The sequence below is a fragment of the Ciconia boyciana genome, chromosome 4 (assembly GCF_034638445.1).
Source record: "Ciconia boyciana chromosome 4, ASM3463844v1, whole genome shotgun sequence".
In the NCBI taxonomy this organism is placed as follows: domain Eukaryota; kingdom Metazoa; phylum Chordata; class Aves; order Ciconiiformes; family Ciconiidae; genus Ciconia; species Ciconia boyciana.
This window is the reverse complement of record NC_132937.1, coordinates 29,319,238-29,335,454: the sequence shown is the minus strand read 5'-3', so window position 1 is coordinate 29,335,454 and position 16,217 is coordinate 29,319,238. Positions and strand designations below refer to the sequence as shown.

The window sequence follows — 16,217 nt, the reverse complement described above, 5'->3', positions numbered from 1 at the left end:
CACCAATACCTAAAATATATTCTTAATCTTCTCCTTGGAGGGAAAAGTAATTGTACGGGACAGTTGAATTAATGAAAATGCTTTTATAGTTCTCCTTCAGCAGTAAGAGAACTAGACTCTGGGAGTTGGGGAGATCTCTGTAATAGGTTTGTGGTATGGGACAGCTGATGGCAGCTGGAGCTTTGCATTCATTTATAGCTTTCTCTCGGATATCTGAGGTTCCCTTTGCTGTTACCCAACTTGTACTCGTTGAAGATTTGCTCCCAGGTTGGTGTAGGAATTATCTGAGTCACTGACTGGAGTCATGAAAGATGACTCATTCACTGAACTGGATGACATTTCTGCCCAAACATCTTTTCTGGCTGCTTCCTGTGTACAGTCTGTAAGTGCTTTTAATGTCCATGAGAGCAGTGGCTCTGAAGCTTGAGATCTGCTGTGAAAACACAAAGGGTACTACTCTGCCTTAATTAATTTGTCACTGTCTCTGAAAGTGCTCTGCAGAGAGTCGGGGCGTATAATCTGACTGTTACAGGCTCCCCTACAGTAGTACTGTAGTGCTAGTAGTTATTTGTACTAGTCTAGGTTGCAGCTATAAATACACCAAAACGGGCAGTGCTGCCCTGGGTGAATTTCTAGTCATCTGGCTCAGGAAATAAAATTGAGTGTGGTGTATTTAAGCATTTTTTTTAGAGAGTATGTGCTCACTGTCAGTAAAAAGTCTTTCCTGTAAATAGGAAAATTAAAGCAGTCTAATTAGAAATATGCTCTCTTCCAGCATCATAGAAGTGTAGTTTCAGTGGATGCATAGTAGTTTTTTAGGGAAAAGTATTGAAAGACTTTTGGAGTTGACTTGTCTTTTTTTAATCATGTGCGTCTGTCTTGCCATGAGCAAGCTAGAAAAGGATTGTACGCTTAGCTATATGTTAAGGTTATTTAGAAATAGACAGTCCTTCAACATTCACAGCACGTCTGTGAGAGTAAAGTTTTTACAGCACTGCTTCTTAAAAACTGCCCTTGCCCTTCAGCCTTGCGTAGTTTATGGCTTTAATAACATGAAATAATAGACTCAATAGGGAGCATAAATGTGAACACTGAAAAAGGAAAAACTGAAACCCTGAGATTGTTTTTGCAAATTTTTCATGGGGCCACAGCTGTTGTGGTGGCCTTTGGAAAACATCCCTTAGCTCTGTGGGGTCCCATCTGACAGCCAGTTGTGGAGGGAAGCTGCAGGAATCAGAAGTCATTCTCAGATCTGATCACTTCAAGGGCAGCTAAACCTTTGATAATCAATCAGAAACAAAAAAATAGACTAAAGGAAAAGCAGGGGTTTTTTTATTTACACTTGGTAGACTGGAGCTTCGGTAAAGTTCACCAGGGACTTGACTTTTGCTGTTGATTCTTGGTGAAAAATGGTTGTCTGTGGTCGGGTGAGTGACAGCAAGACACTGAAATAAACACAAAGCAAACTGATGAAATGACAGCAGGAATTTATAGCTGGAGGCTCCTGCCAAATTGGTGTCAAGTCAGATTTGAACCTGACATCTTCTGTAAATCCTTACCTTGAAAAAGTGCTTTTTAGCCAGTCCTGAACTGCAGCACTTATCATCATCATACTTAAGGCTGGCTGAGGGATTTGCTGCAGGCTACGTCTGATTTCCAGCACTCCAGAAAGCATAGTTGAGTGCACCACTTCAAATTTCACAGTACCAGGAGTGCATCTCTCATTCTTAGAAATTACTGCAGTTTATAAAACCTTTGTGCTGTGGCTGGAAGGCTTTCTTCCAGCTTGGACTACAGATAAGTGTCTACTCTCTGATGGATTTTTGTGTTGTCTTTGTTGCAGACAATGTCAAAACAGATCGGGCTGTGGCAATGGGGAATGGAATTTATATTTCTTGGAATTCTTACCCCAACATGACCTGTGGCTACATAGTAAAATGGTGTCATTCATCTGGGTCTGAACCCTGTAGCGTGGACTGGCAGAAATTTCCTTCAAATACAACAGATGCAGTGATAAAGTCTGGTAAGTCAGAAATAATTTTTTGTGAGTCTTTCTGGTTGAGAGCTGGAGCAGCAAGTAGAATGAGAGCAGCACCAATGCTATAGATCGAGGATTGTTGCATTGCTGTGTGCTTGTGTATATAAATGAACACCTTGATACTGTGTTTATTTTAATTTCTTACACAGGCTTGCCAAATCCAAATATCAGTCTTGACTTAACTGTTATCATCCTATGTTTATTAACTGTTTTGAAATTACCTCTTCTAGCTATACCAAACAACTTCCTAACTCAGCCTAATGCATAATGGTTAATCTAGGGTTTGGGGTTTTATTTGGATTCTAAACATAAACAGAGCTGCTCAGGATGGGGAAAGACTAATCTGTTGTTTTTACATGAGGCAGATTTTTTTAAGTGTGACCTCCATGTATTGGATTGCTGTCAGGAATTGAAATTTCCTGGAACAGGGCACATTCCAGGTCTCTAGATGCTGGTGGGCAGATCAGGGAAATGAAACTCAGCTGTGGTGGGACTAGTAGGCATAGAAGAGGAAAGAGAGGACCCAAGAAAGATGTAGGATTTTTCTCTGCTCTCTAAATGGGTATATATTTGCTTTTTAGAAGAGTTTAGTATATAAAGTCTCCATTAGAGAAAAGAAATTGGTGCTGTGTACACAGGAAAGTTGGGGAGGAGTGGGACCTGGAAGGGGGCAATAGGCTTTCCTGCCTGTAATTACAACACTGTGTCCATGCTGTTTTCGTTTGTGCTGGCTAGAGCTTGCTTTTTCTAAGCAGACAATGCTGTGTCTGTCCAACGATGCACTGCTCTACTCCTGAGCTCTTTCCTGGGATGCTTCTTCCAGCACATGGTGGAAGTTACCAGGCTGCTAGGGCTGGGCTCAAGCTGGCAAATTCACCTCTGCACTTAGTCCTGCCAGGAGAATCTCTCAGGCTGGACCTGAACTCTTGCAAAACCCACTTGACTTCTGCTACTGAACCTCTCACAGTGGCATCTTGTTCAGAAAAAAATCTTGAAAGTAGTGTACACCCCTGACTTGGGGAAATCCCAGGAAGTGGTAAATTATTTACACATTGTAGTATCAAACACCTATGCCTCCATCAAAGATATGTGAAATAGAAATTTTATGACTATCTGTGTTTTGTAGAGTCAGTTCAGGCCTGGAGTTCATTGCTAAAGTGCTTCACTATCACTTTTGAGAGTTCTCTGAAATTCTTTTGTACCGTTGCTGTAATAAGCCCGGGCATTTCAAAATGCATTTGTATTGCTGAGAAGGAGGCAGGATCTACATGGCTGCCATGGGAGGAAAGGAAGGGGATTGTTTCTGGTAACTTCAGTTTGTGTTTCCTCATGGAAAGAGCAATTTATGCAATTTGAGTAGCTTGTTTTGAATCCTAATTGTTTAGAACCAAAATTTCTCCGGGAGCTAGATTTGCTTACTGCTTCTAAACCACATCTGATAGCATAGTTTTTATAGGAATTACAAGTAGGGATAGTATTTATTCCTAACACTGTGGTCTAAGACTTTGAAATTTTTTAATATGTATTTATATAAGTCTGCATCATGTGAAAGCTAAAAGCATCACTCTTCAGAAGACAAATATTCTTACAGCGATTTTTTCTTGCAGCTCTGTTTAGACTTGGCGTGAGATACAACTTTTCACTATATGGCTGCAAATCCAGTGGATGTCGGTTATTGAAAAACATAACTGGGTATATGAAAGAGCTGCGTAAGTGCACTTTATCATTTGGGATCTTTACAAAGTGAATTTAAACTGTGTCTGTTTTTAGCTCAGTGTTGGCAGAAGATTGAGACCAGAATCCCCATGCAGTACTACTGACTTTTGCTCATTCTCTGTATATAATGGTAATAAATTTCTCTAGCCACTTCCAGTTCCCAGCATGCAATAATCCTGTGTTCTCCAGCTTGTGTGGTGGCACAAGGTGTCACAGAAGGTTGTTCTGAAGACAGTGGTCTTCAGAGTTGAAGGCACAGGCATAAATTGAACCACAGGGATGGGGTCACTTCTGCAGGAGAGGATTTGTCAAGTCAAAGTAAACTTCTGAGCACATTTGGTACAGCTCAGCAAATATAAAAAGTGTCCACAACATTCCTGTTTAAAAGCACTTCTTAGACCAGAACTACATCCTAGAGTACAAACCACTTTGAGAATTGCACTTGCATTCCCTCCTGTACCAACCCTATCTGGGTAACTGCGGTTTGACCCAGGGCTGAGCTTTGCTTGCCTGGAGATGCATTAGTGTCTGAATGCTTTCTGTTCCCAGGAATCTGAACATAGCTTTACCCTTTACCATCACAACTCTTGTGTGAAGAGTATTGTAACTACAGTACCCATTTCACTTTGAAGTTTAATGTTTTCTGCTAGAATAGTTTGCTTGGAAAACTGAGCTGCTGACATAATCTGAGCCCTTGGAAATGCTGCTGTTTATTTCATTGCTGAGGTTGAAGGTGAGGTTAAGGCAATTTTACCAGAAACTCAACTTTCAGTCATTTGTATCTCTGTAAAAATCCTGAACAGTTTCCCAGAAGGTTTTTCCATATGTGTTCTCAACAGATTGGAAGCTTTCAAGTTAAAATGATAAAGACTTTGGGGGAATAAAAATGCATCGAACATGCGGAAGAAATTTACTAGGAACTGAGAAATGTATTCACTTTGCACAAGAGCATAGATTTATTCTAAAACTTCAAATTTGCCTTTGGACAGATAACCATCAAGACAAAATAGACGCATTCTTACATGAGTTTAGCACTGGTAGGTAGTTACAGATCAATGCCAAATGTCAGACTAAGTCCTGTTATGTGACCTTACACAATATCTGCTGTAACACTTTCAGTGGGGTCCAGGTATTGGCATAAGGACTTATGATGCCTGCTAAGACTATCTCTTTTAAGCTGAGAGAGATTTCCGTGATAGGAATGTGGAGTTTGTTTAATTTGAAGGGAAGCTATGCAATCACAGAGTTAAAGCCTTTAAAAGCTAAGCAATTTGTATGCTCTGAATGGTTATGCAGTCTTTTGTGGTTTGTTGCAGGAAGAAGGGTATTTACATGTATGGGTCTGTAAGAAGGCTGCCCAAGGAGAGATTTTTCTTTCAGCTTCTGTTAGTAGATAATACTGCAGTAATTAATAGCAATGAGACCAACATACTTGTGTCTTTGTAATATCACCTGCTCAGTCTTTTCACGTGTTCTTGAGAGTGAGGGAAACATATTCAGGAAAAAGTTGAACATGCTAGCCCTGAAATAAAACTGATGGAACACTTAAATGGATTCAGCATTTAATGATAAGGTGGTTTCTTACTAGCTTTCTCCTTCATAATTCTTCCTACAGCTCCAAAACGTGCACCAAATTTTACTGTAGAATAAACTTCTTCAGATTCTATATTGGTAAAATGGGAAGACATTCCTATTGAAGATTGTCAAGGTTTTTTAGAGGGATATCAGCTTACCTTTGCAAAAGGTGAAAAAGATGCTTTAAAGCCTAGACTTTCAGAATCAGGTAAATAAAATCTATAGATTGCAATTTCCTTGCTCAAGAGTTTTTTTAATAATTTAATTTCACTTCAAAAAAAGATGCTTTAATCATAACTCAGTTGCATTACTCACTGGCATAATTGGCCCCTGATATGTGACAAAAGGATTTGAAATAATCATCTCCTTGTGTGGTTAGCACAGTTGTTTTTTAATATAAGGCAAAAGTCGGAGAAAACCCTGGCTCACTGAGGCCATAAAGCTGTGCAGTGGCTAAGTGGCAATGTGACACACTGCCCTGTGTACAGATATCCCAGGTAGATGAGACATGGGGGAGGTTACATGGCTATATTTAATTTGGTATATTCTTCCAGTATCCATCTTGTAAGGACATCTCCATACAGAACTGAAGCCTGACTCACATTAACATAAGAGGACAAGCAGGAGTGTAAAAAAAACCTGAAGCCAATCTGCAGCAACAACACACTCCTGTGCTATTTGGTGCTGTGTAAGCAAGCAGCATTGCTAGGATTCTTTATTTCAGTTTTCCTTTGCACAGACTATTCTTCAGGTTTAATATGCTGACTTCAAGAAAGTCTTGCTAAAGCTGAGGCTGTCTTTGTGAATCCTTTCTTACAAGGTATGCTTTTCTTACTGCTTCCAAACAAACAGGGAATCCAGAACTTAAAGTTAAGAATATCACCAACTTAACAAAGAAGTCTTTGAAAATACTTGATCTTCAAGGCAAAACAAGTTACCAGCTGGACCTACAAGCCTATACTGCTGGTGGGTTGAGCCCTCCAAACAGCCTCTATGTGGTTGTAACCAGATGTAACCAAAATGATTAGTTTGTTCTTTTGTAACTAAGCAACATAGAGATAGGAGCGGGGTAGACAATACTTTAATGTTGTGTTTGTACACCTATGGCTATGGATATGCTACCATGCCCAAAGACAATTGGACAAGGAGTAGTACGGACATGCTGCTATGTTCCCAGTACAGCCCCAGCCCATCTTGACAACGAGTCGAGGGTGGTTAGAATAATTGGTTTGTGTTAAGGGTGCCAAATCATTGTTAGGGGCCATGCACCTTGAAGAAGGGGAGCAAGTTACATGAGCAAGGTGGGATTGCGCATGTCCAGAAGAAGGGGTCAACTAAAGGACAAACCTGTACGACCACCAAGGACCACCAGAGACCCCCACGGAAGCCCCTCGGAGCTCAAGGACGCATGCGCAATGACCACGCAAATATGATAATTAGTTCTGGGAAATAGAATGAATATGCATGGTCATTCCAGGAAATTTGATGCATATGTATGTAACTGGGCAATATAAGTTTCGGCTGATGTAACCTGTGGTATGCACGCTAGGTGGAACGATCCCCCGTGCATCCGGCGCCGTAATAAAGAATGCCTGCTTCTTAATGCTACATTGGTGTTAAGGAGTTTGATTCCCGATTTCAGTGACAGTTTTGGCGACCCAGATGGGACCCTGCTTCTGAATTTTGACGGATCCGAGGGATTGCAGGATCTCCAGCCGGCACCGAGGGATTCTCAGGGAGAACCTCTGATCCCCAGACCAAAGAATTCTGGGCAAGATCCCCTGGAACAAGGTAATAAGGCATTCTTCTAACGGGTAACAGAACTTTAGGTAGGACGTGGGTTAGAGTCCCACCAAAGCCTGCTCGTAAGGCGCGGCGAAAGCTACGCAGGGTTGGGCTAAGAGGTACCTCGGTTGGTAAGTCTCTGCTAGGCGAAAGCCTGTGGAGCGGGGCCCAAGGGGGAGTCTTCGACGGGGGGTTGAAGTCTCCAAGGTTGGGATTTCTGGCAGGGGGCTGGAATCCCAGAGGGAGCTCCAAGGGTTGGGGTCCCTCTGACTAGTGCTTGTGATAGTGCACAATCACAAGCACTAGTCTTTTGGGAGATGGGTACATTTCCGAGTAAGAAACCCATCCCACAAAGAACACCTTTGGGATGTATTTTAAAACACTGGAAAGATCTGGGGGGTGATCCTTTGACTCGGAAACAATTAATTGAATATTGCAATCATTGGTGGCCAATGTATACTTTGGAAGGTGGGGAGAAATGGCCAAAGAATAGTCCATCGCAATATAATACCATCTTGCAATTAATGTTATTTTGCAAAAGGGAAGGTAAATGAGACGAAATAGCTTATGAGGTATTTATTTTTGCTTTGAGAAATCATCTGGAGTGGCAAAACCAGTGTGGGATTATCCAGTAAAATTTTATGGTATTGACTTTGGAAAAAACAGGGAAGGAATAAGAGTTTAAGATGATGTTGCTCTGCCTGTAGCATTGGAAAAGGGAATGTCCCAAAGTAAGAGAATTGGATCTTTCGCTACAGGCAATTAATTTGATGACTCTGAATGACGAGGACTGAAGGAGACCGGGGGAGTCAACCTCAGCTGAACGCCTGGTTACATTAAAGCTGGGGAATGATGAAGTAGAATTTTTAGTTGATGCAGGGGTAACATATTCGGTATTAAATATATGCAAAGGGGGGTTTAGTCATAAAACTATAAGTGTTGTTGGGGGAGCAGGGTGGAAGAAAATCGGCCGTTTTTACAACCTTTGAAATTCAAATTGGGAAAGCCATGGGTAACTCATCAATTTTTGTATATGCCAGAATGTCCATCATCTTTGTTAGGAAGAGATATATTGAGTAAATTGAATGCACAAAATAATTTTTAAAAATGGGGAGACTCACCTGTTAATACCTGAATCAAAAGCTGTGGAAGTGAGAATTTTTATGTTACAGAACACACCAAGACCGAAGGAAGAAATTCCTGCAGAAGTAGAGGATGCAGTAACACCCTTGGTATGGGCTAGTGGAATTCCAGGTCGGTCTAAATTGGCGGAACCAGTAAAGGTTGTTCTAAAATCTGGAACTAAACCGGTAAGACAAAAACAGTATCCTATTAAGTGGGAAGCTAGAAAGGGGTTGGAAGAATTAATAACTAAATGTTTGAATTATGCATTATTGATAGAGTGTGAATCAGAATATAATACCCTGATATTGCTAGTGAAAAAGCAGAATGGCAAGGAATATAGGTTAGCTCAAGATTTAAGAGGCGTAAATCAGATTGTTCAAGACATTCACCCAGTAGCAGCTAACCCGTATACCTTGCTGACATCCTTAAAAGAAAAACATGAGTGGTTTACTGTACTTGATCTCAAGGATGCTTTCTTCTGCATACCTCTAGACAAAGATAGCCAGGCATATTTGCCTTTGAATGGGAAAGCCCCACCACTGGATGCAAGACACAACTCACCTGGACGGTGCTACCTCAAGGGTTCAAAAATAGTCCTACAATATTTGGTAATCAGTTGGCAAAGGAATTGGAAGTGTGGAAAAAAGAAAATTCAGAAGGAATAATATTGCAGTATGTAGATGACATCTTGATAGCAGCAGAGACTCGGGAGGACTGTTTACAAGTGACCATCAGCTTGTTGAATTTTTGGGACAAGCAGGATACCGAGTATCAAAAAGCAAGGCCCAGATTGGGAAAGAGACTGTGATATATTGAGGCTTTGAAATTTCACAAGGACAAAGAAGATTGGGAGCAGGCAGAAAGGAAGCCATTTGTCAAGTTCCAGAACCCAGAACTATACGGGAATTGCGGACATTTTTGGGTATGGTTGGGTGGTGTCAATTGTGGATCCTCAATTATGCAGCTTTGAAAGGATCCCAGGAGAATCACCTGTTGTGGACACCTGAGTGTTGGACAGCTTTTAAAAATCTGAAGAAGGCTTTGATGTCCACACCTGTGTTAGGACTCCCAGATTTAGCAAAGCCTTTTGAATTGTTTGTACATGAGCGACAACATCTTGCTTTGGGTGTGTTGACTCAAAAATTAGGAACTTGGAAACAGGCCGTTGGGTATTTTTCTAAGCAATTGGATAATGTCAGCAAGGGATGGCCTGGATGTTTGCGAGCTGTGGCAGCAACTGTACTCTTCATCCAAGAAGCAAGGAAATTAACCATGGGGCAGAAAATTACGGTTTATGTCCCACATATGGTAACTTCTGTCTTGGAGCAAAAAGGGGGGCAATGGCAGTCCCCGAGCCGCATGCTCAAATACCAGGTCACTCTCTTGGAACAGGACGATGTGGAACTTAAAACTACAACAGCAGCGAACCCAGCAATTGTTTTTGAGCTCGGAAATGGGTGAGTCTTTACACCAGGATTGTTTGCAAACTATTGAACAGGTATATTCTAGCAGACAGGACCTGAAGGACGAACTGTTGCCTAATCCTGATTTGGAGCTGTTTATGGATGGAAGCAGCTTTGTCCGAGATGGAAAATGAATGGCAGGGTATGCAGTGGTTACCACCACCCAAGTGATGAAAGCTGAAGCTCTCCCTGTGAATACATCAGCACAGAAAGCAGATTCACACACATGGAGCTATCTGGAAGGAAAGAGGACTGTTGTCAGCTCAGGAAGAAATTCTCCAACTCCTCCAGGACATCCAGCAGCCCAAGGAAGTAGTGGTAATGCATTGTAAAGCACATCCGTTTGGACAAACCGTGGTAAATGTGGGCAACCGATTGGCTGATAAAACTGCTAGAGAGGCAGTGGAGCAAAGCATCCTTGCCCTGGTACCAGTAAAACAGGTAAAACTTCCAACCCCGAAACCAAATGATGGTAAATTGGATAGATTATTGGCAGAACAGTTGAGAGCAGTAGAAAATGAAGTGGGTAACACCCACCAGACAAGTCATAGTTACCCCACAAATAATGATAAAATAGTAGAGGGAAAAAAGAGAGAAACACATGGGGGAATTGAAGCAATGATTGTGGATTTACAGAAATCAAGATTGCTGTGTGCACATCCCAAATGTTACAGCTGCTTTGAATGAACAAATAGATGACATGAAGAGGGTGGCACAGCAGACTCAAGGTTTAAGGAGTGAAATGCAAACAAATTGGTTAGGCCAAATTTTGGGACATTTTGGATTTCCTCTTAAAGGATGGATAACTGAGTTGTTACAGACACTAATCATTTTGATTACAGTTGTTTTGGTGATTTGTTTGGTTTATCAATGTATAAAGAAAATGTTGACACAGAAATCAGCGATGAAGCATCATACACCAATGCCGGGAGAGAAGCCACCTGCTTATGTTGAGTTATGAAAGATTAAGAAGGGAAGTATTGAAAAGATGATTACTTCAAAACTTCCAAAGGGGGGAAATGTAACCAGATGTAACCAAAATGATTAGTTCGTTCTTTTGTAACTAAGCAACATAGAGATAGGAGCGGGGTAGACAATACTTTAATGTTGTGTTTGTACACCTATGGCTATGGATATGCTACCATGCCCAAAGACAATTGGACGAGGAGTAGTACGGACATGCTGCTATGTTCCCAGTACAGCCCAGCCCATCTTGACAACGAGTCGAGGGTGGTTAGAATAATTGGTTTGTGTTAAGGGTGCCAAATCATTGTTAGGGACCATGCACCATGAAGAAGGGGAGCAAGTTACATCATAAGCAAGGTGGGATTGCGCACGTCCAGAAGAAGGGGTCAACTAAAGGACACACCTGTACGACCACCAAGGACCACCAGAGACCCCCACGGAAGCCCCTCGGAGCTCAAGGACGCATGCGTAATGACCACGCAAATATGATAATTAGTTCTGGGAAATAGAATGAATATGCATGGTCATTCCAGGAAATGTGATGCATATGTATGTAACTGGACAATATAAGTTTCGGCTGATGTAACCTGCGGTATGCACGCTAGGTGGAACGATCCCCCGTGCATCCGGTGCCGTAATAAAGAATGCCTGCTTCTTAATGCTACATTGGTGTTAAGGAGTGTGATTCCCGATTTCAGTGACATGGTGACAAAGGAGGACTGTAAGTTGAATAACCCTGTTCATTAATATTCTTTAGCACAGGGCCTGTACAATGTATATAAAGCTGAGCTTATTTTGTTTTTTTCTGGTCCCTTTAGGTAGTTTGGGCCTACAGTCTAATTTTTAATTTATTTAGTTGGTTATTTTTAAATATAAAAATTGGTACAGTTCAGGGTGAGGAAAAGTTCCTTTCCTATTACAGCTACCTTGTAGTTCATGGTCATGTATGTAAGAAAAATAACTTCTAAACTACTACTAAATATGGTGGAGTCTGAACTTAGTCTTCTCAAGCAGCTAGTTGTTTTTGTCAAGTTTCCCATGATGAATATCTGCTAATACATGGTGGGAAGAAAGACAGTGTGGAAATATTTAGCAGTTTCAGAATTATAAACAGATGCCTCTCTGCTTTGAATTCAGTTTTATCAATCCCCTGACAGAAACAAACCCAGAAAGACAGTTTAAAAAAAAGAGATTGACTTTGGGGAACGAGTGGGAAAAAAAAAAAAAAGAGTATTTCATATGGAAGAAAGACTAAACACTACGGTGTAACTAAAATACACAAAAAATCAAACTTGAGGCACTTAACATCAATGGAGGAAGGCAGTGGGAATGTATTGGAGCTAAACTCTGGGGATTAGAAGCATTGTAAACCATATAAAAGGCAGTGCAGTTTGTGCAATGAGTTGTTGGCCTGTAAGAGCCATTACCAGAGATTTGGCTAGTTCAAGTAACCTGAAAGTGCAATTCCAGTGCTTACCGAGAACAGAAGTTATAGTGGCAATCAGTCTTGCATTGCACATGAAGCCTTTCGCAATTAAGCAATTAAGAGAGAACTACCTGCTGATTGCTGTAGTTGTCATTGAATCAGCTCTGTTTATGGATGGACTTTTGCCCTTCCGGCAAAGGGGAAGTGTATGGTATAGGTCACTGTTTGCAGACCACTGTTAGATGAGTTTGATGAAATGGTCTCCAATCTGTAAGAATGTTAGAAAAGGCATAAAACTTGCTGGTAACTATGGATATATATTTACCATCTTTTCTTTTTTTGTCCCCCAGCTGTAGGATTAATCATTGCAATTCTCATCCCTGTGGCAGTGGTTGTGCTGCTTGGAGTGGTGACCAGCATCTTCTGCTACCAAAAGAGGGAATGGTAAATGCATTCAGTTCTGATCTTTTCCTGGATGTGTTTGCTTCAGTGCTAGAGTTTTCCATGTTTTTAGTTACTCTCTCTTTTTTCCAAGTAACTAAAAATTTCACTGGGCTTTTACAGACCTTTGTGTAAAGGTGGGTGGCAAAAACACATTGTAGAAGGTGAGGGAGAAATTGAGTTGGAGAGAGGTCAGAGTGAGGAATGCAAAAAGGTTTTGCAGGAACCTGTCTCCCAGTGAGAACCATTTATAAATAGTTCCCAAATGGAAATAAGCTGGTGACATTATAATTTGTGAGCCATCCACAAACACTCAGGTAGACATCCCATCTTCAACCTCGTAAACATGGCATATCAAGTTCCCCAGTTTAAAAATAAAAATTGGGTTTGCTGCTCTTTCCATTAAATACTCAGTGAAAGTGTAACACACTAAATCTTTGTGCCATATGTCTTCAGTATTCTGAATTAAAGGGAAATGTCCTGACTCCTTTAGTGTATTGGCGATCTGTTTCAGGGCTTGGTAACTTTTAAAAGTTCGTTCTTTCCTCTTTAAAGGATTAAAGAAACGTTTTATCCAGAGATCCCGAATCCTGAGAACAGTAAAGCACTGCAGTTTCAGAAGAACATCTGTGAGGTAACCCTCATTTTAAATCTAGGATTTTAAACTTCTAAAAGGTATTGTGAGTAAAGAAGTCTTTTGTAAACTTTGAGTCTTCTGCTCCAGTTGTTAAAAAAAAAAAAAACAAAAAAAAACCAACCCAAACCAACAAAAAAAAAAAACCCAGACCTCTGTGGCAGGGGGGAACAGGACAAGCTACTGAGTAACTTTTGTCAGGTGCTATCTAGAGCTGTCATGTTGTTAATGTAGTTACTTGCAAAGTTTGAACTAGGAAAGGACTGCTGCATTTCTCTCTTCCTGCACTAATGGGAAGTCTCAGTACATGATAACAATGTGGGAGTAATGTACCTGTCTTTTTCATAGTGTTAGGAGAAATAGAAAGTGTGGAGAAGCGTACATGCCACATCCCCAACCTTCTGGTAGACATAGTAGCTGGAACTGAACATAACCTTTAAATAACCTTCTGGAATGGGTTATACAAAGTGGAGATTTGGGGAAAGAGTTCTCAAACACTTACTGCAACATCTGGAGTCTCTTTAAGTTGGCTGAAATACTTTTAATGTTAACAGGAATATGTGATGATCCAGAAAATGAGAATCAAAATGCTTTTTTAATATTGTACTAATGGCAGTGGGATGAATGCAAGCCACAAGCCAACATACTGATTTAATTTGGGCAAGTTGTTGCTTTCAGGATTTTCAGGTCTTTTGGCTTAGTCTCTCCCCCTTCTCCTTTTTCTCACTTCAGGGGAATAAGACACTTAAAACACTGGAAATGAACCCCTGTACCCCCAATAGTGTTGAAGTGGTGGAAACATGGTCTGCAGCTCCCAAAATTGAAGACACAGAAATGATGTCCCCGACAGCAGACACCACTGTGCTGGAAGATGGCTCTGACTCAGAGAACCACGTGGTTGTGTCCTACTGCCCCCCTATCATTGAAGAGGAGATCTCAAATCCCCCTATGGATGAACCTGTGGGGTCATCTCAGGTGGTTTACATTGACATCCAGTCAATGTATCAGCCTCAAATTAAACCAGAGGAGGAGCCAGAAGTAGACTTAGTGACTACAGCAGGCTATAAGCCACAAATGCAGCTGCCTATCAGTGCTCTGAAAATAGAGGGTCACTCACCTGCAGAGGAAGAATTGGATAAAACTGCAGGTTACAGACCTCAAGCAAACACAAATGCCTGGAATGTGGACACTCCAGACTCTCCTGGATCAGTTGAAAGCAACAATGAAAATGCATCTTTTGGGAGCCCATGCTCCATTAATTCCTGACAGTTTCTGCTTCCCCCAAAAAATGATGAAGACTCTCCCAAACCCAGTAACATAGGGTGGTCCTTCACACACTTTTTTCAGAACAAACAAAATGATTAACAGTGAGTCCTCATTGCACCTGAACCTGCCTTCTAAATAAGCTCTTATTCCTGATGTTGTAAAGAAAGGAGGAAGAAAAGTGCAAAAGGCATGAATTATTCTTGGAGACAGTCAGCAGAGGTTCTAGTGAGCTGAATGTTATGTTTAAGTTAGCGAAAGTGTTAATGTTCCATTTTAATAGAGGCCAAGAGGCCAATGTTATAGCAATTTAGTTATTATTCTAGTAAATATACTGGATATAAGGGGCATTGAGTTTAGAGCTCCTGATAATCATAGTCAAAGAACTCTGGCTACCTTCAAATAGTGCTCCAAGATTAATATGGTCTCATGCAACTTGTAACTTGGAAAGATTGCTTTGCTTTGTTGTAGTTGTTCTCAACCGTGCATACTCAAATGATGCAGTCCCAACAGGTTTCCTTACTGAAGGTTTCATTTATCACAAACCTCAGCCTAACACATGGAAACAATGTGGTTGGAAACTCTTTGAGATCTTTTATCTAGTCATAAACTAAGAACAAATCAGAGTGCTACATTTTTTTCTTTTTTTTTTTGTCACTGTTTAACACTTCTGAAGCAATAGCCATTCAAATCTGTTACTTTTTAACTAAACGCTAGTTTCTGTACCTACTACACAATGTTTATTCAATGTTTGACTCAGGGGTACAAACTTGGGAAAAAAAAGTGTAACACTGATTTAAACCTCAATGAGAGCTGCATAAAGTTTAAAACTCTAGGTTTGTTTTTTTTAAACCTTAGAATACTCTCTATTTTTTCTATCCTTTGGTTAAGGAGTTAATCTTTCCTAACGTATTGCACTAATGCATTTTGTATTTCATAGCTTCAGCTTCAGATCTCCTGCTTCGAAGTGGTACAGTACTCCATTCCCTCCCAGTGTTCAGCAGTCTTTGCACTATACAGTAATGTAAGCCATGAGGAAATCTCTGTCTACTAACATTATCTGTCCAAGCAGTTTGGCACGAGAAATTAGAGGTAATAGTACTAGCTCCTTGAGAACAAATTGCATTTTGGATGGTGTCTCGTCCCACTCGGTGGGTTGCGAGATGGGAGAATCTTTTCGATTCCCCGACGGTTTGTGTACCGACAAAGGCCCATCTCTGCTCGGCAGAGCCGCGTGGTCGGTAGAGTCACGACAATGACTCAGAGGAACAGGCTGGCCAGCAACTTTATTAACTGGCGAATTCCACGAACGGACAAACTTAACGAACTGGCGAGCTCAACAAACGAACAGAGGCGATTTGGCAATGGAGCTATTTTCCGGGCAACCCGTCACAATTCATCCAAAACTCATATACCCAGAGAGATATATATAGTGGAAGAGTAGAGGAACAGAGAAGTGAGAAAGGGAAAAGAGAAGAGAGGAGGATAAAGAAAAGGAAAGGTATCACCACCCTTGCATCCCGCAATGACAATGACAGACGTGGCAATCCTCCCATGATGGGCGTGCACCGTTCCCTGGGGAGGGTGCCTCTTTACACTCTAATCCCTGCCTCAGGTCATGCCCCTGGAGGACTTATGTTGTTCTGGTCCTCAAAAGTTCACAGGCGCTGGGGGAAGGGGGTGGTCGTGAGGAGTTTCATTCCAAGTTTCTGGTGGTTGCAGGCCTGTTCCTTAGATAAAGTCTGTGTGACCTCTGGCCATATATGGTAACTGTGCATCCTCCGA

The 16,217-nt window shown here is 41.2% G+C and overlaps 1 protein-coding gene across 1 annotated transcript in view; it reads left to right on the top strand.

Moving 5' to 3' along the window:
• The window catches only part of LOC140650906 (leukemia inhibitory factor receptor-like), a 69,663-nt gene extending 54,429 nt beyond the window's left edge, over positions 1-15,234 (top strand). Inside the window, 8 exon segments of the mRNA XM_072859781.1 lie at positions 1,844-2,023; positions 3,646-3,747; positions 5,370-5,537; positions 6,182-6,329; positions 11,376-11,389; positions 12,445-12,538; positions 13,091-13,169; positions 13,902-15,234. Of these exon segments, the coding sequence (XP_072715882.1) occupies positions 1,844-2,023; positions 3,646-3,747; positions 5,370-5,537; positions 6,182-6,329; positions 11,376-11,389; positions 12,445-12,538; positions 13,091-13,169; positions 13,902-14,534 (1,418 nt within the window). The 3' untranslated portion in view covers positions 14,535-15,234.
• The last annotated feature ends 983 nt before the right edge of the window (positions 15,235-16,217 follow it).